The following is a 24,772-nucleotide window of genomic DNA, read 5'->3' as shown; positions in this document are numbered from 1 at the left end:
CATCAACGGAGAAAACCGAACAGAGACAGAACTTTTTAGCGTTTTTTTTCGAAAAATTTACTGCATGTCCTTATGATATATTTTTTTTTTTATAAAATTCAGAAAACTGCCCAAAATTTTAATTCTAGACTAGAATACCCCCTTAATCGAATGACCGTAGTGTTATTCCAAGTTTACAAAGAGCAAATATATAAAATTGTGTTAAACTTGGACTGTGAAGAAATGGACTGAGACATACGAATTGATGAAAAAGTTTATGGTGAGGGTTTAAATGACGTCCGAAGCTTCAATTCGCTAAGCCTGACTTACTCTTAAATCTAGACTCTCTCACGGAACCACCTGATTAAATATTACTTCGAGGGAGTGATAAGACATTTAAGTCTCCCCTATGACACGGACTGACGGACGCCTAATCTGTTATCTTTGATGCTGCTTTGCTGACAACTATCCAGTTCTCAGTGGACTGACACATGAGTGGCTCCAAATTTTCCACCGTTAAACTACCTATGAGTCTACTTAATATTTTTCTATTGTACTTAGAAGCGAGACCAATGAAAGAAAACATGCTCAGAGTCTTCAAAACCTTCTGAGTACGTGGGAGGATTCGAGGCAAGGTCGTTTAGAAGATAGTTATCGTGGTTAAATAAAAGAAAAAGTCCATGCAGTCCAAGTCGATGCAAATTTTATTACGAGAACGAGTTCTGTCGTTGTATTGAATCTAATGGAACCTATTTAGAATAAAAGATAACTTTCAAAGAAAACACATTGCGCATTGCAGAGGGTTTCCAATTAAGTTATATGTTTTCCTAAAAAAAAAAAAAAAAAAACAATAATTTTTAAGGAAACTAAAATGCTTTTTGTAGTGTAAAGTGCAGTTGATACCATTACGTTCTGATTTCGGGATCATTCACTGGAATCCACGACTTATTTTGCAGGAACGAATTCGATGAACTCAATTTTCGAACACTTCTTCCATTGATGCGTCTTTAAAATGTCACTATGCGAAGTTTTCTAAATTATCATCTCTAAAACAATTGCTTATATTTCCAAACCCTAATTAAAAGGAACTGTCTTCAAGACCAGAAACCGCAGTGTCCTCTGAAACAATGATTGATACTCAGCGCAACCCAGTTGTATTTTTTTTTTAGGCCGCTTATTTATAATAAAACATTTAAAAATGAGTCAGTTCTCGATATACACTCATATTCATACTCATACTCGTAATAATATTCTTACACATACTTACATTGATTTTCATACTTACATTGATTATCAAATATGTACTCGCTCTCATCTTAATATTTATATGCATCCTCGTACTTATATTCAAATTCGTACTCATATTTTTAGTGATACTCATACTTGTATTAGTATTCGAACCCAGAATCCATATTCATATTTATACTTATATTAATATTCGTATCCACAATCGTATCCTTATTCTTACTTATACTCTTATCCAAAATCTTCTGTTATAATTTATTTATGATAGTTAATCATCAAAAGTCCAGAATAGAGAGTTAAATCTCTTAAATCTAGACTCTCTCTCTTAATAATTAATCTTCAGTCCCATATTGGAAATTTTCAACAAACAAGTTTTTCCATCGAAATTCGCTTTGTCACTTCCAAAATATCATCTCAATTTTCAGATTCACTTATTTCCACTTAATACAAAGCATTCCATTAATTGATAATTTACCTTCTGCAACTTCTCTTCTTCGTTTATGGTACTTTCCCTGTGTCAATTTGTGCTCCAATAGAACACATCCAGTTGTATGTTTCCCACAACAGTCATCGAACTATTATCACGACCAACACAAAAGCTTCGACAATTTTCAAATTCCCCCAGCAGCTTGTGTCGAAGCAAAAATTGGCTGGCATACTATTTACCGTTGACTCTGAAAGCAACAGTGTTGAGCATTTACCTGCAACCACATATCGGATGATTGTGGTTTGGAATCGAATTTCAATTCGAAATTGTCGATCATGTCATCAACGAAAACATGACGAATTACGCAAAAACTTCCGACACTCTGCTGCAAATGAAGTAGGAATAGTTAGTTGTATTGTAAGTTCGAAAAATCGTGAAACCAAAAAACTAGAGGCAAAAGGGTGGCAAAAAGCTTTGATGAGCCAAATGAGAACCACAAATGGAGGGGAAAAGTGCAACGAGCGACTGGCTGGGTTATTGTGAGCCAAACTGTTGACAGGCAAGGCAAATAGGGCTTGCGATTAAGTGTACCCAAAATGAGAATGATGTGATGCTGGAAAAACCCCCACTTTCACGCATATAGTATGTACATCTGTAATTAAACAAACAGTGTGATTATAATGGGCGGTCCTAATGCAAGTAGCTTTAAATCCTTGATGCTTGTGAATTTGAGTTATTTAGATAGTCCATATTTGAAAAGAAATCACTTCTATACTCATATTTAGTTTCAATTAAATATTTAAAAATTATGAGAAAACCAATTAATATAACAAGAGCTGGGTCAAAGCAAATTACTGACTGCTATATAAAGCGTTATAGATTCGACTGCTAAGTTAAACCTCAATCTGCGTAACACTGTAAAACCACAGATTTAACGAACTATATAAATATTTTAAGACTGGGTTCAGTTCTGAATAATTTTCATTTGACAAAATAATATATTCATCATGCGTCAAATATTGCAAAATATCCCTGGGAAATATCTGACACCCAAAAAAACAACATTAAGAAATACGTCCTGTGTGATAATAAACAAAGTCTTCTCACTGTTGTGAGTGTCAAAACAAGAGTACACCTTGTTCATTTGTCTTCTCCTCTTGCCGACAGTTGTAACTTCAAAAATATGGAGAATTTCGTCTAACTTTCAACTGTCTGAACTTGAGATAACGCATGTTTTATCTGACCACAAAGACAAAAGCATCTGATGATAAAACAATATAACAATTCATAAGGCCGTTAAAATATATGAGGGCGGAAATAAGTTCTCAGCCTCAACACGCGAAGGCTGAATGTCTCGCCAGGACTTCAACTGTTGAGGAAGAAAAAAATCGCTTTAGAAAGTAGGAGTGGTGATTGAGGAAAACAGTCACAGTGTTCCGCTGTGCTGAACTCTTAGTCCTATGCGACGACAAACTGCAAACAAACGGCTCGAATTGATCCACAAACCATTGCCCTCAATCATGATATTATTTTATACACACATATCCCGATGTAACTACTTTTTATGCGAAAATTAAAAAAAAAAATCACTGATCGGACAGAAATTTGAGCCATATGGAAAGGTTATCGCTGCCTTGAAGAATTGATTTACATACCCTTAGAAATGTACCTATTAAATAAGATAAAGTATTGCTGAGGGGAGTACTATATCTAACGAAAAGAAAACCGATAGAAACAGTTCACCTTTCTTCCAAAGGTTTCTTTTTTTTTCGCCAAGTACTTAAGCCGTCGTATGCTCCAATTGCGTCGATCGTATCAATATTTGAGCTATCGATTGAAGTCAGCGTAGTTGATTCATCTCATGATTTATTTATGGAATTCAGAACATTTTCTGCAAATATCTGGCTGGAACTGTTGGAAAGAAACTTTTAAGTAATTTATAAGAAATGCTCTAACTAGCAGAAATGTACTTTCTTTTAATCTGCAAACAAACAATGCTTACAGTTCCAAATGCGAAATAGTACTGATTCTTTCTGAAAAACTTGCAAGTTATAATTATATAAACTAATTTAAAATTTTTATGCTTGGATCACCCTGTATGCGATTACAATTATGCATGCGCATATGTATTTAGCGGAGATCTACATGCGTTTGAGTACTTTGTTGAGTGGAGTGCGTTTATCGGGCTTTTTATCAGTAGTTGTTAACAACAACAACAACACGCCAATCAACGACATCAACCAGCACCAGCGCCAGCATCACCAGCGACGGCATCAGCATCAGCAGCAGCGGCAAAGTGTGTAAGCGACTCCATTGAGTCTTCGGCAAATAAAGTTGGCAATCATTTCTAGCCGCCGCTACTGTAGCGATAGCTGCTGCAAATTGAAAATCAGTTTCTGTTCGTTTTTATATTTGTATAAACAACAATTAAAATGTTCAGAGCGTTGATTTTTGCTATCGACAGCTTTGCAAACGTGTTCGGCAGCCGGAGCCACGTCACCGCAAAGCTGTGAATGTGAATTCGCTAGCTACACTCACCAACACATACGTATTTATATATAAAAGCGTGCTTACCCGATTAATTGAGTTCTCCATTCTTGACAAATGGGTAGCAAAAAGTAATTAAATTTTATTGCTGCGTCGATTTGTCATCGCACTTGTGGTTTTATATAAATGCGATGGATTTCCAGATGACTAATGTACACATTATTATCAACATTTCGAAGAGATTTCCCAAGAGAGCCACTTAAAAATGTCATTTCGAAATGGAAAATAACTTTTACTGCAAATGCAATTTAAATGGAGATGGAAATTTTTGAAAAAAAAAGGGATTTTTGACCACTAGGCAATTTTGGAAAATCTAATTTGTATGAAATTTGCCTTAAATGGCAGCTAAGGGAGCGTACCGGACTTCTTTCCAGAATAAATAGAAGGGACGAATGTTATGTTAATTAATTTCTCCTACTCCTTATGTAATTTGTTTGCCTGGTTATTAATTTTATTTTTATAAATTTTTTAAACACTATTTTTCTTATATCCAACTTAATGTTAAGTATAAATAAAAAAAATATGAAATTAGATGAAATTGTAAAATTAATTATATTCCTAAAAATTAGATTGAAAAAAAAAAAAAATATTATAAAACCTCAAATAATGCATCGAAGATATGAACTTGAACACTTTGTCTCTTGTATCAGAAATTAAATGGTCTCACTAGAGTTAAAGCTAATTTTTTCCTCGAAAGTCTGATTTTCAATCTTCACCATGGATATGAGAATTAAGTACATCTATCCGTTGGAGTTTTGAGGAATCTCTAAGAATTTTGCTTCCCGATTTGAAATAATCGGAAACAAATGCGAGAAAGCTAGTCCAACAATCTCAATATCTAAGTTAACAAATATTGATTTTCACTCAAGTTTTCACGAATAAAACTTTGCCATTAAAGTAAAGAATATCCTTCCTAAAAGTTGTCGTAATCGTAAGCCCCAAATATGTCAAACTCAATGCAAGTTCCTGACTTTTCACTTAAATATCAGTTAACCTGTGAGATGTACTAACGAAATTTTTAGAGCATCTTTCCTTGATAATAATATTCTATTGTGTAGAAAATGCGTCCGGTCAATACTTCCAGTAACCACATTGGTGGCAAAAATGAGAGAAATCGAACCTGAAAATCAAACATATAAAGAATTATCCAATTTGAGGTTCCCTGTTTAAGAAAAAACACAGAAATTCAAGTTTAATGGAAAAAGTTTACATTTGAAGATTATCTCTATAAAATCGCTGAACAAAATTTTATTCGAAAACGTCGTTTCTTCTTGAAACTTTTCAAGAGCCCATAAAAGGAACGATGTTGCTTGGTAATGCCGAGCGGCTGCAGTTCTTGTACAACCTGTATTTTGTACGATTTCGATTTTAGATCTCGACGTAAACTGCGCCAAGTCGTTCCATACGTCAGTCCGAGTTGCTGCGAATGGCATTGAATCGACTCTTCATGGTCTTCGTGTACATTCTCAGATAGCTGCTATATTTTCTTCACTGTGTGCTGCACGTGGTCTGCTCGGTCAAATATTATCCAATAATGAAAGTTGGGACTCAAAATTTGTGATGGTGTTGCGAATAGTAGGCTCAGTAGGCCGATTATTTAGACCATAAATTGACTGAAGTGCGCGAAACACATTCTTTACAGAACGTGAATTTTTGCAATAAAGTTGAACGACTTGTAAACGTTATTCATTCGTACGTTTTTCTATGAAGAAATGCCAAACAATACTGAAAACTTGCACTTCACTTCACTGCACTTCATGCAATCTGGCTGCCATTTTAATTGAATTGTATTAAATAACGATATATCCAATATTTTACTTCCATATACATCCACAATTTATTTTTAGTTTATGTTATTAATAGCTGCTTTTCGCCGTCCACTGGGAGCATCGTCTTCGATAATTATCTATTCAAGACCCGTTTTTGATATAAATAAAAATTTTTGTCGTAAAAAGTACGGCTTCACGGATATAAGAAGTCTGACAGAGCAGATAATATATTGATTTATTGAATGGACAGAAAGTAGTAGCTTTGATTACAAGTTCTTAGTATCGAGTTATTTTGAAATAACTTCTGACTGTTGAGTTAATGCGGCCATGTGGTCTCTTAAAATCTAGAAATTATCAGCAATATATTAATTAAAACTCTATATTTGAAGACGAAATTTTTAAAACTTGTTTGCTATGCAAATTCCTTTTTGGTTTCTTTAGCATTAATTTGCTAATTATTATAAAATAAATAAAAACTCGTATATCTTGCTGACATTTTATTTACTTGGATCTATTTATGCGGTCTCTGCTCTCGTATTTGGCGTCTTTAATCAACTTTCGCACTCCTAATGACGTAATTGGTGAAACGATGTGAAAAACGGAAAGTGCACCGCCTCTGCTTCTCCTGCGCTCGTTCGCTACGCAGCTGTGCCGCTAAAAGTGTTGAGCATAATTTTAAAGCAGCTTTAATACAAAACTTCTAAGCAACCGGAAGTAACTTTTGCAGAAAATTATAGCAATTAAAAGTTTCTTGTTTTGCAACAACACGAGGCAAACACAAAAACACCACATTTACATTAGTGCTTTTTTTGCTTTTATTGTTTCGCACGCAGCAGCCAATCGACAAGGCAGCTAAATTCGTTTGCAACAAGAGCTCTCGGCGCTTGCAAGGTTTTGCTTTGTTACTTGAATAGAAAACATTACAAAAAAATATAAAAATCGCAAGAACAAATGTAATGGAACTGTGTGCGCGCAGTTGCTGTTATAAATAAATAAGGCAAATGCTTTTATTACCGTGTTTAGCTATGGCAACAGCAGCGCCAACAAACGGCTGTTGCTGACAACGGTTCGCTGCTGGTCGCTGCCAGTGTTGGTCTTTCTTTAGAACAGTTTTTATCATTATTGTTGTTGTTATCATACTGGTTACAATACCCGGCGCGAATTGTAGTTTGTTAGAAGTTTTTCATTTAATCAATTGTTGTCCGTTTCATTCATTTGTGCTGCTGCTGCATTGCTTTCTTTTTGCCATCTTCCTTCAAGTTTCGTTTTGTTTTTTGGTTATGTTCGTTTTGCCTTCGCCGGCGGAGGCTTCGAAGCTGATGAATGCTGTCCAATTAAGTAAGCAATTTATTGGTGCATAAAACACAATTTTCTCCTATCAAACAAAAAATAAACTTTTCCCGCCCGCAACGTATCCCACGCACCTTCAATTACGAGGGTCCTCCACTAGATATTTAGCTTTACCGTGCGATGACGCCAATATAGCAACACATTTAATAACGCACAGTCCAATCTCCGGGTACTGTAAAAATTTGTTTCAATTCGAACTTCGATAGTTTTGTTTTGACCGCGAATAAGAAATCATGAAATAAAACGCAATATAGATCAAAGATTCGATTGTAGGTTTTGCTTTTGGAAGAAAAGTGGACGTATTGAAATTAAGGGGAATTTGGTTGCTGTATATGGCGACCATTTGCCTTTATGGGAACTGCTGTAATGGACAAACTCCCACAATCTAGTCTTATCTTCGTAGACAGATGTCTGAAGATGACCGAGGTAGCTGTAAAACTAGGCACCTCAACAAATAGTGAAGATCTCTGGGCATGGGGAGGCCATTGGCGCTACTTTTCTTTAAATTTATTTATTGAAAACTAAACAGAATTATATGATTTTAACTCCTCGAACCTATTTCAAAGATGGGGCCCCCATTTTCACATAGTTTTACTATATTGTTTATTATTATTTTATTTTTGCCAGCGTAGCCGCTGAAATATGTCAAAGTCGTCGTATGATTTGTATAGCATCGTTCCATCCGCTGCTTTATTCGTCGATGCAAAGGACCATTAATCTTCCGCAGAACCTTTCTTTCGAAAACTCGTAACGCCGACTCATCCGTTGTTGTCATCGTCCATGTCCATGGTACATAGCAGGCTAGAGCACTGTTGGCTCAAATTTATCGAGCTAAAAAAAGGCTATCTTGAAAGACGTATCATTTCATTCATTTTCATTTCATTTCTTCAAATTTTCCGTTTCCTTTATACAAATTATATATTTATCAGACCGCCCTTGTAAACCACTCATACACCAAAACATTAAGATTTTTTCTGCGAGCGCACAGAACTTGAGATGTAGTCTGAGCTGTATTTCCACTTGTCGCGGGCTTAGGCTTCGACACATGAAAAGAGTTTTATCAAGTTAAATAACTGCATATTATCCTTAAATTGGCCCCATACGCGCAGACGCCAGTAGGGCAAGGAGCTCTGCCGCTAAGCGCGCGCTCTGCTTATTTCGGTAACTCTTCAGCGTTGCCACTTCCAGACCTTGGCTCAATTTAAGTTAGCCATTTATTTCACTTTGGCGCCTACTAATGCTGTTGCCAACCCCTTTATCCTCCAATCGCTTTCCTCGCCGCCTTGGATTACAACAGTCGCTTCCTCCTGCTTTGCCCTGGCAATAGGGTTATATAACTTTCTGCACACACTTATCCTCGCATACAGTCATCGGCGTGGCAGCTGCGTCGAAGTTTGTTAAATCCTGCTTGCAACAGCGCGTACCCTTCAACAACGTCTTTCTAATTTAATGAGTTCACTGTTGTTTGCATTTTCGTTATTCGCTTTCGGCGCTGCTAATCCGTTTTCCTTTTTCTACATTTTCTTAATTTTGAGTATTTAATGAGTGCTAATGTAGTTATAATTACTTTATTTACTGAACCGTTGATAGTGTATTGATAGTGTTGCCAATCACCAACGCACCCACTTAAATACCACCAACACTCAGATAATCAGTAGTACAAGTAGTGTGAGCGAAATTCATTGAGTGTGCTTCTGCTTCAGCACTTTGCAATTAATTGAGAACTCAACATTAAGAATATTATTGAAATGTAATTGAAGTTAGGAAATAGTGGTATGAGTGAGTAAACACATACTTATACATATGTTGTAGTAATTTTCCTGAATTCGTGGCAGATAAGCAAGCCAATGGGTATAAAAAGCAACAAGCTCTTGCTGTGCTACGGCAGTAAGTCATGTTGTTGTGGTGTGTTTATCATTGTTGTAAGCAATTAAATTAGTTTTCGGTATCTTTGTAAATACCATAGAAACCAATAGAAGCAAATAAGAATACGCATTTCCAGAATATGCTTTCTACAAAAATACCATATGCTTCCTAAAAAATATAGTAAATACCGGGAAGGTTTCTAACATATAAGAAAGAATAGATCAAGCGCAAATGAGACCGTGAGTGTTCAAATTCCAAAGATGTGAGAGTTAAATAGGAATGGAGGAGCGATTGTAAAAATGCGCTGACTAGGCTGACTAGGCCATGTCGTTCGCATAGAAAATAATGCTGCACCGAAAAGAAGTCCAATAGAAGGACCAAGTGCCAAGGGAGAATAAAGAATATCAATAATCTTCACAGTTTAATTTTACATATTTTTCGCAATTAACTATACTACAGGCGTTTCCAATTAGAGTGCTGCGATTTAAAAAAAAAACAAAAAAAAAAAAAAAACACAGTATTTATTAAGGGAATTTAAATGTTTTTTATTTAGTGTGAAGTATAGTCGAAATAATCAACTGAACATAACATCATTCAAGTAGCCTTCAAGAGCTCTTTTGCAGGAACGAATTCCATTAACCCAATTTTTGAGTACTTTTTCCACTATCTCAAGTTACATGTCATAAATAAAATGTTAAATATTCACTCCCGAAACTTGAAGGTACTAGGTTTATTACTAAACATTAATGACTTCAGATAACCCTACATAAAGTGGTCTAGTAGTGTTTGTAGAAATATTACATATTGACCGATATACACGGTAAAAAGACAATCAGAAGATTTAAACCTTTATACCATATATGTATATAACTTTTCTCTCGAAAACTCGCAACGTCGACTCATCAGTTGTTGTCATCGAAGCCTCTGCTCCATATAGCAGGACGGGAATTATGAGTGACTTATAGAGTTTGGTTTTTCGATTCTCCTTTTACGGATCTTTTCTAAGATTTGGCGCATGGTGAATATCTGGTCGGTTGTTGATTTGCCAGGTCTAAAGACACACTGATAAGGTCCAATCAGTCATCCCACGGTAGTTGGCGCAGAATGTGGGGTCTCCTTTTTTTTAAGAATTGGGCATAGCACATTTAAATTCCAATCGTTGGGCTTGCTTTCGTCCGACCATATTTTGCAAAGAAGCCGATGCATGCTCCTTATCAATTCTTCGCCGCCCTGTTTGAATAGCTCGGCCGGGAATCCATCGGCCGCTCCGCTTTGTTGTTCTTCAGGCGGGTAATTGCTATTCAAACTTCTTCATTGTCGGGCAAAGGAACTTCTGCTTCATCGTCATCGATTGGGGAATCGGGTTCGCCTTGTCCTGGCGTTATGTGTTCACTGCCATTCAGTAGGCCGGAGAAATGTTCCCTCCATAATTTAAGTATGCTCTGGGCATCGGTAACTAGATCACCTTTGGGGTTCTACAAGAGTATGCTCCGGTCTTGAAACCTTAAGTAAGCCGCCACATTTTTTCGAAGAATTTTCGAGCCTTCCCCTGTCGGTCAGCTAATCAAGCTCTTTATACTCACACATTTCGGTCTCTGTCTTTTTCTGTCTGCAAATGCATATCACTTCCCTCTTCAATTCTCGGTATCTATCCTATCCCGCACGTGTTGTGATCGATCGTAACGTTGCGAGGTAAGAAGCCTGTTTTCTCTCCGCTGCGACACGGCACTCTTCGTCGTACCAGCTGTTCTTTTGCACTTTCCGAAAACCAATGGTTTCGGTTGCAGCTGTACGTAAGGAGTTTGGAATGCCGTCCCACAGTTCCCTTATACCGAGTTGTTGACGAGTGCTCTCAGAGAGCAGGAGTGCAAGCCGAGTAGAAAATCGTTTGGCTGTCTGTTGTGATTGCAGCTTCTCGACGTCGAACCTTCCTTATGTTTGCTGGCGTGAGTTTTTTGCTTCACAGAGGCGGGTGCGAATCTTGGCTGCAACAATATAGTGTTCCGAGTCGATGTTAAGACCTCGGAGATCTAAAAACTGGAGACGTGATATGGTTGGTGGTTTTTCGATCCGGAGACAGCCAGGTAGTTTGATGAATCTCTTATGCTGGAACCTACTACTACAGATAACCATATTTCGGGCCCCGGCGAAGCCGGTCAGCCTCAACCCATTTGGAGATTCGATATCTAGACCCTTGAAAAATTAGGATAGGATTATGACTAATTTTAGACTTGATATTCAAGTAGTATATCATAAAGGCACGATTTATGCAAAGTTTTATCTCAATGTATATATCACGACTTTTGGGTTACAAAAAGCGTGTGCTTCATCGCAATACCTCAATGTTTACTCAGAGGGACGAAGGAACAGTCCATCGGATTTCAATTCGATTCGTCATCCCGATCTATTCTAGTATCCAGTTCATTCATCATCAAAATTAGAATCGTTTTTGTCGTAATTATGTAATAAAATTCATAACAACTCAAGAGTACAAAAAATATATTTTTTAAACAAAGTCACTTAGCCCCCATATAACTAACCCATTTGCGCCCGCTGTACTATAAAAACGACACCAATTCAACTCAAGCCTTAAAGTCTACTAAAGTTGAAACGAAAATATTTTAATTTTTAGATACCCTGTAGTATTATCTTCGATTTAGATAAGATTATAGATAAATAGATGCAACAGCTGATGTCTAATTTTTACATTTTCAATTATAGTTTTCACATCAGAAGTGGTCCAAAGAAAAAGTCGCGATTTTTAATTGGATTTTTGCATTTGGTATTTCATTATTAGCGATTTCAAAGTGTATAAAGTAAAAACTAATCAATTTAAAAACATTCCGTGTAAGTAGTTGTTATTTGCAGCATTGGTGATACAATTTTGTTAGGTGTCGTTTTTTTAGTACAATGGGCACATGTGATATGTAAATGAAAATATATTTCCTTCTTAGGCTCTATTAAAAATGCTAAGRTTTAAAAGTGCTAATAACTTTTTGGGGCTTGAAGAAGCCGTGGACGCTATAATGGAGGAGCAAGGTGACCAYGAATATGATTTGATTATTTTGCCGCCCGATCCTGATGAGGTAACCGACGAAGAAGAAGAGGAAGATGATTTGCAGACGTCAAAATTACCCAAAGATATTCCTGGGACGATTGAGGTAATGTATCGCAATGAGGATTTTGGCGAGGTATCTGAATGGGAAGAGAGTGATGAAGAGCCATTGTGCAGCAAAAAAAGGCGTTATAATCAATTTACCTCACAACCGAAGTGGAAAAAATGCCCACCATCTTACTCTTCTCGGTTAGCCAATAATGAATGCTCATCAAGAAAAGACTGCGTTATTGAACAGCTAAGAAACCTCTCACCGGTAGAGATTTTTGAAAAMAWTTTTGATGAGRAGGTATTGCACATGATCAAGCATAATACGGTTTTGTATGCTGGCCAAAATAATAGGCATGACTTTGAGTTAGACGATGATGACTTACGCAGATTCTTAGGAATCCTTATACTATCTGGATATCATGAACTACCACGTGAGCGCCAATATTGGAATTATGATGAAGATCTTGGAGTTCCCGTTATATCCAATTGTATGTCACGTAAACAATTTTTGGATATCAAGAGGAACTTGCACTTAGTTGATAATAGCCGTGCATCTATTTCCAATGATAAAATGTTCAAAATTAGACCCCTGTGTGATATGTTGATTCAGAAGTTTTGTCAAAAAGGCATATTTCATGAGGACATTTCGATCGACGAATCAATGATAAAATATTATGGTCACCAKTCCGCCAAACAATTCRTTAGAGGTWAGCCAATTAGATTTGGTTACAAAAACTGGGTGGCAGCAAGTTCTGATGGTTATTGTTATGCCTTTGATGTATWTTGCGGAAAAACCCTTGTGAGCTCAAAAGAACCTCTTGGGCATAGAGTTGTCAAATCACTGTTGTTGAAAATGGCTGCTAWACCTSAGGAACATACAATTTATTTCGACAATTTTTTTACAAATTGCGATTTACTGCGAGACTTAAAACAAACTGGGTACAAASCARCTGGAACAATGCGTGAAAATAGAACTAAAAATTGTCCTTTACGTTCGGTGAAWGACTTAAGAAAGTCAAATAGAGGTGAATATGACTACAGGTTCGATACTAATAATGAACTATTGGTSGTAAGGTGGAAAGATAATAGTGTGTGCACAATAGGAACCAATTTTGATACAATTGAACCTATGGGTAAGGTAAAACGCTGGTGTTCKCAGAATAAGCAGAAAATGGATGTGAATATACCACACTTATTTCAAAACTATAATAAGGGCATGGGTGGTGTTGATGAAATGGACGGTTCTATTTCATTATACCGCGTTGGTATTCGTGGTAAAAAATGGTGGTGGGTTATCTTCACATACATGATTGATATGAGTATATCTAACGCATGGCGTCTACATGCTTTAGTGGGCACAAATAAGTTTGACCAATTGGATTTTAGGAGACATATTGCTCGAAGCTACCTGAAGTGTTGCAAAAACACCAAAACCCGTCCATCCGGATCTATTGTACCAGGTCCAAACAGGAATAATGGACATAACCCTGGGAAGCTACCCAAGCAGTTAAGGTGTGTTTTGTGTCATCAGCGTATAAAATGGCAATGTACTGGATGCCAAAAATCGTTATGCATTGACAAAGATTGTTTTAAGAATTATCACTCATARGTGCCCGCTGTACTAAATAAAGTACACCCTCAAAAGTTAACTTTTCAACTTTTTTCGTTAATTTTAACTACTGAACTTGTTTAAAATGGTTGTTATGTTTACATTAATAAAAACGAATATAATAAAATAGCAATGGTTTTGGTTTGGGCGTAAATGGGTTAATAACAAATTCAAAATCGAACATTCAGCTGACTTAATCCATATGATTAGTAATTGTATGTGACGTATCATAATGTAACACAGGGAACATTTATCCAGTATGTGGCATGTTAATAGTATGTGGTATTGGCAAAAATAGATAAAACCGTTTAAAAAAGTCTATTCTAACAAATTTGATTGCCTTTGTGGGCAATAAAAAGCTTAGCAAAGGTTTCGTTTACATAAATCTAGTATTCTCGTACATAAACTTGATCATTTCAGCTTTCAGGCAAGATGTCTTCAATAGAAACAACATGATAAGCAATTGAACGCAACGTGTGATATTTAATGAGACTTCTTCAGATTCAGTCAAAAGAACAGACCCAAACAATTTGCTTGCTTGATAGAGTGTAATAGAGATGAATAGCCATTGAAACTCAAAAAGTGTAAGACGATGTGCTTTTTCGATATGTAATGTAAAATTATAGTCTAGATGAAGTTTTTAATTATGTGGTTTTAAGAGTTACTTTGGACCCAAAAGCTTGGTTTGTGGAGTGGAACCCTAGTCATCAAATCCATTCTGTCAAGTTAGGTTTTGACCACACACACGTTTTACTTTTCATCTTCGGGCATTTCCGATGGAAATTCTAGTTGAAGTGTTAATGCATGCACTATTAGTTTGCAACTTAAAAATCTTATATTTTTAGTGAAAATCTCAATGGAACATTTTGACGTTTTTTTCTCTTGTCTAAACAAGGAAGTTTAAACCCTTACTCTTAAACGCTTGTAGAATAACTATTAAACTAAACTAAACCTTTTGCCGCCTAACCACTTTCAAAATTAAAACTATTATATTGCTTTAAGGTCGTCACTATTTATTAAAATTAACAGTAATTATTATTAGACAACCATAAATGGATGACCAATTGTATCTTACATTCAAAGTTCTGAATGTATTAATTTCAAATATGAAATATGTCCGGTAAGCGGTTCTCAGGCCTTTTGCCTTTCAGCACTTTTTCAGCTCGAAAGAGCTATGACTGGATAAACTGCTGAAACCAAAAGTTACTCATTTGGAGTTATATCTATAAATCCGTTGCTTGCCACAGTTCATGAAATTTTATAAATTTTTGTTCATTGACAAAAAAAGAAGATAACAAGTTTCCCTAACCTTTTCATGGTGCTAAGATATCAGTCTTACCCAGCAAATTTGATACTTAAATAGCTTTGTGGCTATCAAAGGGGTAAAGACAGACGAATAGAGATTTTTTGAACACTGCATAGTATTATAAAATATATTTGACCGCAAAATAAACAACAGCGGAAAAACATTGGGGCGCAAACAGTCGAAAGAATGCAAAGTGAATAGGAAACAAAGGAACTTCTCAAGAATTTCGTGAATTTTAAACTTTAGCCCTTTTAGCCATAAGGGCCGGCATGAATATTTCATTGAAATCTCCAAATGAACGGCGAACGGAAACAAAACAAAATATAGCAAACGAAAATAAACAAACAATGATATCGGAAAAGAAACGAAAAAAATTCAAAGAATGCCAGGAAAGCGCATTCCCAGGCCTGAGGGTTTAGCTGAAACAATACAAACAGACGCAGCAGTAAATTACTTACAAAAACACATAAATTAAATGCTAAAGAAAATAAATTATTTAATTATGACCTTTCGAAAGTGAAGCGCATGAAAAAATAAAACTTAATTAAAAACAAATTTATCTCATTTAATGTCATTAAATATGAAACAACAGCATTGACCTGTTGATAATCTGTAGTGTTGTCGTTGTCGTTTATTTAACATTCCAAATGGTTTTTCTGTCGCTCAACCGATTATACCCAAATCAAGTTTGCGTGAGATAACATAACTTCCACTAACAATTTAGGGTATGAGAACACCATTAAATGCAAATAAAGAGATATTGTCAGGTACTATTATAAATAAGTAAATATATATGTTTTTTTGTTTTTCTTACACACGAACGCATAATTATATTATACACCCTAGAAGGCACCGATTTGGATAGAATTTGAAATGCTGCACTTCTCCAAAAACCGGGAAATTTTGTGCACAGTATGGCAAAGATTTGGTAACTATTATACTGCTACAGGGTTCCACAGCCATACTTGTTTTAAACATTCTGAGTCTGCTCAACAAGGGAAATGGCCACAAAGTGAATGATAACCGAAATAATGAAAACTAGCAAAATTAACAATCAAGGTAAGGACATAGAAGCAAATCGTTTCACTATACGCAGGTGGTTCTATGACCTTTTGATCGTCGGAAAGCCGTAAATATCTATATAGTGTGGAGAAGAAAGAATATTCCCCGGCAAATCTGTCGGCGAAACCAAAATAAATTATCAATCAGGAAGTCAAAAATTGCTGCACCCACTTTGCTCAGTCTGCTTTCATTTGACATATGTAAAAGAGAATTGAAAACACCTGAGCAAATATGCCTGGGTGTAATAATTTTATTGCTTCTTGTAGGCGCTACAGTTTTTTTCCCTCCGCTCAGTAATTCCATGTAATCATTTTGCAATTAAGTTCGGAATTTATAGCAGTGTGAACAGTTAATTTGCTATCATAAAAAGGTCGTCGCTGAGCCATATATAAATAAACGAAAAATTTTTCATAGACGCAATTATGGTGGCGTTTGTGTGTGTGTACGTTGTCACGTTCGAGGATCTGCGTCAGCTGGCGACAATCATCACCAACACACTATACATACGGAATCCAATACACAGCCCATGTTTGCGCTGTCGTGAGAGACTCCCCGTGGGTTGACATATAAAAACTACTGTAGACTGCAGATAAACAGCAGAAATGCAAAATACAATAGGCGACAAGTTTTAAGTTGAAAAATCACACATTCGAGTTAACACTGTCAATGCTTTCGATGAAACATAATATACAACAAAAATAAATTTAAAATATTACATTTTAACAACTGACTCGCTGTAGCATGTTATTATAATTACGATTAATTTTTTTTACGCCCATTTCCAAACAAAAGTATTTGTGAAATTAATACGTAATTATTACAAAGAGCTGGAAAAACTTTAGATATTTTTTTTAAATGCACAAATGTGCCATTAAAATTATATAATGTAATAATCCGTTGCAATAATTACCATTGTTTTAATGCTTCATCGCTGAAGCGAAAAGTACAATTGGTAAAAATGTTGTAAGATTCGCCTATTTAGCTTATATCTTATTGAAACCGTTAAATTAATGATATCCTTAATGATATCAACATAGCTACTACAACACTACTTTTCGACTGACAGCTTTTGTTGCGTTATGTACTCATATACCCTACTCATCGTTACAAGGTCGGCCATTTTGAATGCTTAGTTAATTTTTGACAGCTTTGCGATATTCTAAATAATGGATCAGAAATATCTGTATATAGTAAAATTTTGGGTGAAAAACAAAATTATGTAAGTACGCAAATACATTCCGAATACTAACTGTGCCATACAAACTGTTCTTAGGGGGTCAGCGAAGACCGTGCCGGACGCCCGACCATGTCGAGACAGGACGAAACATTAATGTAGTGAAGAACATAGTTTTGACGAGTCGTTGAATGACCGGTGGGGAAATTGCTGAAAAATTAAACATATCGATTGGCACGTGAAATTCGATTTTAATGAGTCGGGTCGGCGCAAAGTTTAGGCTAAAATGGCTCACTTTCGACCAAAAATATTGACATTGCTGAGAAGATATTGAACTTAGTTCGTGACGACCCAGATTTACGCCAGAGGCTCATAAATGGTGACGAAATGTAGGTTATATCCTGGAAACTAAAGCTCAACCATCTCAGTGGAAGCTGCCGCATGAGCCATTACTGAAGAAAGCACTACAAGTAAGATCGATGTGAAGATTTTGCTAAGATTATATCTGGGGATTACTTTGAAAGGGGAAAAATGCTTTCCTCATAAACCTCGTATATCGTCAGAATGAACCAAAGATCTTTCACGGGATATTCTTTTCAAACATGTTTATTCGTTAAATGTTAAAAACACTATTATTATCGATCCAATTACTTTAAGGCCAGCAATGTTTTTGACGTTTGTATGGGTTACGATAAGTTGTGACCGTAAATGGTAACTGTAAGCCAAGATGGGTGTAATAGGCACATCATCTCGAGAGAGATGGATTTTTACTTTATGTAATTTTTAAAAATATTGCAATGACACGATTACCCTGAAACAAAACCTTAAAAGTTTTTCTCAATCCATTTCTTTAAACTTTCTTAAAACATCAGTTTGTTATGATTGCACATTATAGTTTTATACAAACTTCTTCTATAATGATAAGTAGTTCTTCCAACTTTTAATTTTAAAATATTAAAATTTTCGCATTATAGGGTAGAGTTAGAGTATATTAGTTTTCTCACACAAAGCTCAAGTATGCAAATACGACAAAGTTTTCTTTTTTATGCACAATTCCTTGGATCAGTTTTACTATCAAGTAAAGAAGAATATTGATTTCAAAAAATATTTTTAATTAAAAAAAAAAGGATTTGTTAAGACAAAAGTTACTTTCTCCTATACTTACATATGTATATCTATACTTCCATGGCGTGAACAGTCCAATTTGGCAGCCATAAAATAAACGAAACTATACGAGAGTTGAAATAAACGTATCACTACTCACCATGATTGCTTATGACTTGTGCTCTGCTCTCTTTTTATAGCAATAACGGAATCTCTTATACACTCACTCAATGGAAGTTTCCAATGAAATTTATTCTTTCGCTCTTTTATTCTCCGGAATTCGTGCTCCTGCAACGGCCGCCGCTCTCAGCTATCCCATCCACTTCGGCTGTTAATTTCTCTAACTATACGACTACAAAGTTATTATTCAGTTGGTGGTTGTAGCTAAAATTTTCAGCTAGCGAAGGCTATGAATTTATAATAATTGTCATTGTTTTATGCTTCTCCATAAGAAATGAATTCATTTACAGGATAGTAGGAACCAGGAGCATACACAATCAAACTGTTGGATTAAATAGATGAGGGCGGCACATATAAAGAAATATTTAAATAAATTATTTTTACGATAATTGGGCTTTAACCAAAGCTCTTTGAATTTAGTAGTATTCAACTACTACTTTTTTAAGTAAATATATTTAGAGAAGATATTCTGCGAATAGACATAATATATTTCTTCCTATGACTTTACCTAGAGTCCTTTCGGAGATTTCATAAGTAAAATCTGTTCCTGACCAGGCTCTATCTTGTCAGTATGGATTTCAGGCCTAACCGAAGTTCCAAATAGAAGACTTAGAATTTCTAGATTATCATTTAACAAAACTAAGAACTTTTTTTGATTTCAAGTATCAATACGAAGACTTAAATTAAGCCTAGGGTTCATAGTCACTCTCAAATTAACAAAGTAAACAAAATTCTGTAGACTATACTTTTTTATTTCATAGTAAGAACAGTGCATTTATCTAGGGGAAAAGTACATTTTCTTACCCATTGAAGACCTCTTGGCTGAATGCCCGAAAGATCAAGTTTATGTACAAGTGTCGAGAGATTTTCTATGCCCAAAAAAACTTGTTAGAATAGATTTCCCTTTTCCATAGTGAGAACCAGAAAATATTGGTGAAATAGAGTAATTTATTTGATCTGCGATAATGGTATAAAAAATTCAGGTTTGATTGATACCTTTGCAATTACCTTATAACCGAATTTAGTGACGATATCTAGTGAAATAAAAAAGTATCCCACATGAGACTTATATGACCACTACATGATATAGTGGTCCGGTATCAGCGGTTCGGACAAATGACAGTTTCTAGAAAAAAAGGACGTTTGGAAAGTATCAGAATATCTCGAAAACTGAGCTACTAGTTTGGGTATATACAGACAATCAAAACATTTAAGTATTTTAGGCTCACCGAAGTTTCTTTGTGGGTATTAAAAACTTAATTTACGCTCTTCAAGGTATAAAGAATCGCAAAGGTAAATACCTGGAAAGAGAAAGGGAAATGAGTTGTTAAGAATCGAACTCTAAGACTGTCAAAAAATCAAGAGCGCCTTTTCAACACATAAACACCAAATTGGTTTTATATATTTTGATAAAGAAATCGAATGTTTAATGTTTACCTCAGTTGAATGGAATCATTTACGTAGCAGACCATTTGAAATATTTGCTATAATATAGAGTATAATATATCGGAAACAAAAATTGATATTGAACGGCTGCTTCTTTATATTATTAACTATTTTATTTATATTAATTATATTTTTAGCGCCTTTAGTTGAATTGAAGGTACAATTTATACGTGTTTATATACATATATAATTGTTTTTTGGTAACAAATCTTTAAACTCACAACTCAAGTGATTAAGGATTTTCTACTTGTAAACTACTAAGTCCAAACTAGAGAGATTTTTGGGACTTGCGCTTAAAAAACAGTCATCACACCTGCCTGGCGTCGGAGCATTCCTTACTTAGCGACATTTAATCTCCGCTTAATGTGATTAAAGTCTAAATAAAAGCAAGACGTGGCTGTGATACCTTTTAATCCCTTGAAAAGCACGGCAAGTCAGCAACACACGCGGTCAGTCATAGTCAAAGTCAAAACTCCATTTACTTTTTACTCTTTTGGCGCAGTGGAAAATCCTTTGAGCTGCTTTTGCGGCGAGCCTAGCCATCAACAATTACAAAGAATGCCGGCGCAAAAAGAAAATAATCCACACATACATACATATAAGCACACGTACTTACCGTTAGTGCACAGCCGCTTGCAGGCGGCTAAAGACTGAGAGCTGGAGAGGTGCGAACTGCATCTCTCATAATCACTGCCTTCCTACTTATCCCTTCAATTATCTGCGAAGAGCACTATGACAAAAACCAACGAAAATGGTGGGGAGAGGGGCGAATAAAATGTGCTATAAGTGGAAAGCGTAAACGAATAACGTAGTGCAAATGTAATGGGCATAGCGTTTTAATTGCAGCCACGGCTACCTACGTGGAAGCCGCCGAGCTGGCAGAAGAATGGGCGCCAAGAGTCGCTCAAATGCGCCGTGGTTGTTGACTGTGAAAAAAGTACAACCGCAATTATTTTCACTTTTCACAGTTGTTGTTGTTGGACGTATTATGTTTTTCATTTTCACATACACATATGCATATATGTATGTATATATTATATTATTTTTGGTTTCTCCCTTTTCCACTTTTATGCACTCTTATGTATTCGTTTACATTGGCAGCCTTTGTTGGAATATTTTTGTTCCTGCTGAATTATACGCACACACACACACAGAAACATTCATAAACAGTCATAAGGACACGTGCAAGGGGAGCGGTATTTGGCGAAAGCCACTGCAACGGAAACTGAAAACAGTGGCAAAGACAAGTGGCGCAGCCAGTAGCCGCAAGCATGGGCAGTGAGTGAAACGTGTGCAAAATATGTACATAAACAGAGCTCATTTGCCGGCGAGCGAAAGAAAAACAGAAACAGCAACAGCAACAAGTATACAGCCGTACAAACAAAGCATGTACCCAGCAACAACAACAGCAGTGCGGCATAAAACAGCAGAAGGTACGGCAAAAATAAAAAAAACCTAAAAAAACCAAAAAAAGACAATGTAAAAAAGCAAAAACAAATAGTTGCAGCAGCTGCAACAACACAAGTGCATAACAGTGTGGCAAAAGTGCGGTTAAAAGCCATACAACGATAAAAAGACGTGCAAAACCGCAAATGGAGCAACGAACCGCCCAAAAGCCACTTCAAATATTCCACTTAACGCGGACAAAGTGTGCTATGCAACGCCGGCGACTGCCATGACAGCGGCGTCTGTATGGCAACAGCGGGTATTGGGGCTAGACGCTGTGGCTACGCCACGTTTTAAGCGCTTCGCGGGCGACTTCGGACTGTTTGGGTTTACTATATGTCACCGAAAGCGGTGTGAGTGACCACCTTTAAATGAACAAAAAATCCTTCAATCTGCGCAACAACAACAATGTTCATTAACAGTTATGACAAGTAGTGCTCATTTACAAGTTTTCTAGGACACCAAATCAGCACAAAAGTTCTCCTGCTCGCTAAACCTATGCTAAAAAGTAAACATTTGAGTAATTTGTAAAAAATAAGTACGGCAAATCTCGACAATTGTGGAGCGTAGAGCTGAATATACCACAAGTTGTTTTGAGTATCGGCGAAAAAACGTTATTCGAAAATATCCAAAATGAAAACCCTGAGCCGGTTCGAAATGAGAAATTTGAGGTTAAGCTTTCCATAATTTGACATTGCTTACCTAGACAATATCAACTATGAAAAACTTTTTCGGTAGTTTTTTACTTTGACCCTCAAAACCAACTTAACGAACTGCCCATGGTATGAAAAAATTGTATACATTATGGAACCAAATTATATTACACCCCTGATTCCGCCACGATCAGATGCGCTTCTCTAAATAATCAAAACCACATAAGCTTTTGCCAACTGTGGCTTCTGTGTCCATTTTGAATGCTAAATTGTACAACTGTTTCCTGGACTAGCTGCCAGTGCGCTCATGACTAGTCAAGGAGTACCCGTAGTTTTTATCAGTAGCATCACGCTACTTTGTTATTCGACTTATTGTGGTCGGTCTTTGCGGAATCGCTACTAAACAAAGCGCTCGTACCCTTGTCGCTTAAGACTCACGGTTGCTCCGCTGCACTATTCCATCCTAGCACTTGGTATGTAGACCTCGTGTGAGCTTAATAATTGTTGGTTTGTAACCACTACCTGTGCAACAGCGAGTTCATTCTAAACCAGATTAAACTGTAAGAGAACCACTGAATTATTTCAGCATAACAACACCCATTGGCGCTCATACGGCGAAGCAAATATTTTAAAGTTGCATGAAGGTCAGCGATGTGACTTAACCTAGACACTTTTACGTCCAGTTTCTACCAGATTGAGGTTGAAACATCCCGAAAGACATACTTCCAACAAGCCAAATGTAGTGGATGGGGCCACCTATACAGCTCATAAGGCTTTGTCTATCAATGAGGGACTTATCTAGAAACTTAAAGTATCTGAAAGAAACAGCATTCACAGTTATCAATGTGGAATCCGCGTTACCTTTGAAAGGAGGATCACCCCCATGATCAAACTTACTCTAACTTAACAGTAGACTCGTAAGGCAATAAATACTGTCAACAGTTTCCCAGAGGGCTTACTCTCATACAAATTTGAAATATTTTACGTGAGTGGACCGATGAACAGGCAAACAGCCGGAGCTTGAACTTTATTAATCTGAGCAAAATTTTCTAACTAATTAAAGAGTATATCATTCATGTACATTCAGCTATTATATTTATTTTTGGTATTTGTAAGCATTTATCAAAAGACATTAAAGTCTAAGCTCTTGTGAATAAGTCTACACCAGAATGGCACAGATCTGCCTTTTTGGATACCATTCACTACCGATGAATTCGTTAAGCACATACACTCAGGCTTTTGAGGAGTAACTCAGTCCTTCCTTACTTGTTTCGCTTGCTTCTTCACACCCAGTTTCTCAAAGAAAAGCAAGATACCAGCCCTGCCGTCATCTAATATATTTATAACATAAATTAATTTAAAACGCTCACGTCTGCGCAACCCTTCCTCGAAGTCGTTCAAATGCCGCCTTAACTGCAGAAATTGAATTTACAGTTGCAATCGATGTTGCAAAATTTACTTTTGCAAACCTGTTAAACGTGCAACATGCACAAAATACGAGTACACCAAATACACAAAGCACCGAAAAACCCTCGAAGTCGCGAAAAAACACGCGCCAAACTAAACACGGCCAGTGAAACAGAAAAAAACGCCAAAACAATTTAAAACAATCATAACGTGAGCGGAAACAAAAGTATATATGCATGTGTGCAAGCACATACACAAGCACTTGTGGACACGTGCGAACGAGAGGCAAAAGCGTCGTTTCACCAGCATTTCACCGGCACTTTGCTGTTTGTTGCGCTTATGATTTAATGCACGTAAACACTTAGCGCACGGCGGCAGACAATAAAAATGGGTAGCAAGCATTGCAGCAACAAAAGTGCACTAACTTTGTAAGCTCAAGTAATAGAAATGCTGCAGAATAGCGAGTTAGTAGAATAATGGCAAGAGCCCTCACCAAGATTGGCTGCCTCAGCCAAATAGCCGCTGCCACGCTTTATCAACAGCCAAGCGCCACATACAAGCATACCACGCGCCGTGCGGCATTGGTTTTGACAGCGTTTTGATAGCGGTTCTAGTGGTCATCGTCATCAGCGGGCAATAGCAGCGGACGCCCATTACCACACCTTTGTAATTTACCACAAGGTTAGGAAAATTCACTTTGAATGCGCGCCATGGTTGGTTAGTTGGCTGCCGTCCTACGCCATAGTTGTAAACATGTAGGTGCATTGGTGAATTCCCTGCCATGTAGCACTTTTCGCATAGCAAAGTTGAGGTCACTCTAAACCTTGTTATGTTGGCTCCCTGCCGGCACTTGCTCACACGGATTCACTGTTTGTTGCGCGTTGTGTGCGACTTGTTTACTTCGCAAACAAGTCACGTAAAGAATCAGTGGGCAGCATTGTGAACATTGCTGTGACGCAGCTGATACGAAGCGTCGTGTGAACGGACTGACTGCCCGAGTGACAGACAGCCAGGCAGGCATGTACGAAGAGGGAATTCAAAGCTACGATGGACAGCCAAGTGAGTATCAACACAAAAGCGCTCTGTCAGGCCGTGA

General features: G+C 36.7%; 1 protein-coding gene across 1 annotated transcript; it reads left to right on the top strand.

The window, feature by feature from the left end:
- Window positions 1–12,149: 12,149 nt before the first annotated feature.
- Window positions 12,150–18,419, top strand: LOC108965927 (piggyBac transposable element-derived protein 2-like). The gene is made up of 2 exons (XM_018928607.1): window positions 12,150–12,777; window positions 18,415–18,419. The coding sequence occupies exons 1-2, from the start codon at window positions 12,150–12,152 to the stop codon at window positions 18,417–18,419; spliced, it is 633 nt and encodes a 210-aa protein (XP_018784152.1).
- Window positions 18,420–24,772: the final 6,353 nt, after the last annotated feature.

The sequence above is a fragment of the Bactrocera latifrons genome, unplaced genomic scaffold, assembly GCF_001853355.1.
Source record: "Bactrocera latifrons isolate USDA-ARS-PBARC rearing strain unplaced genomic scaffold, ASM185335v1 scaffold_150, whole genome shotgun sequence".
NCBI classification, from domain to species: domain Eukaryota; kingdom Metazoa; phylum Arthropoda; class Insecta; order Diptera; family Tephritidae; genus Bactrocera; species Bactrocera latifrons.
Note: the sequence above shows the minus strand (reverse complement) of the source record. Positions and strands in the feature narration are given on the sequence as shown.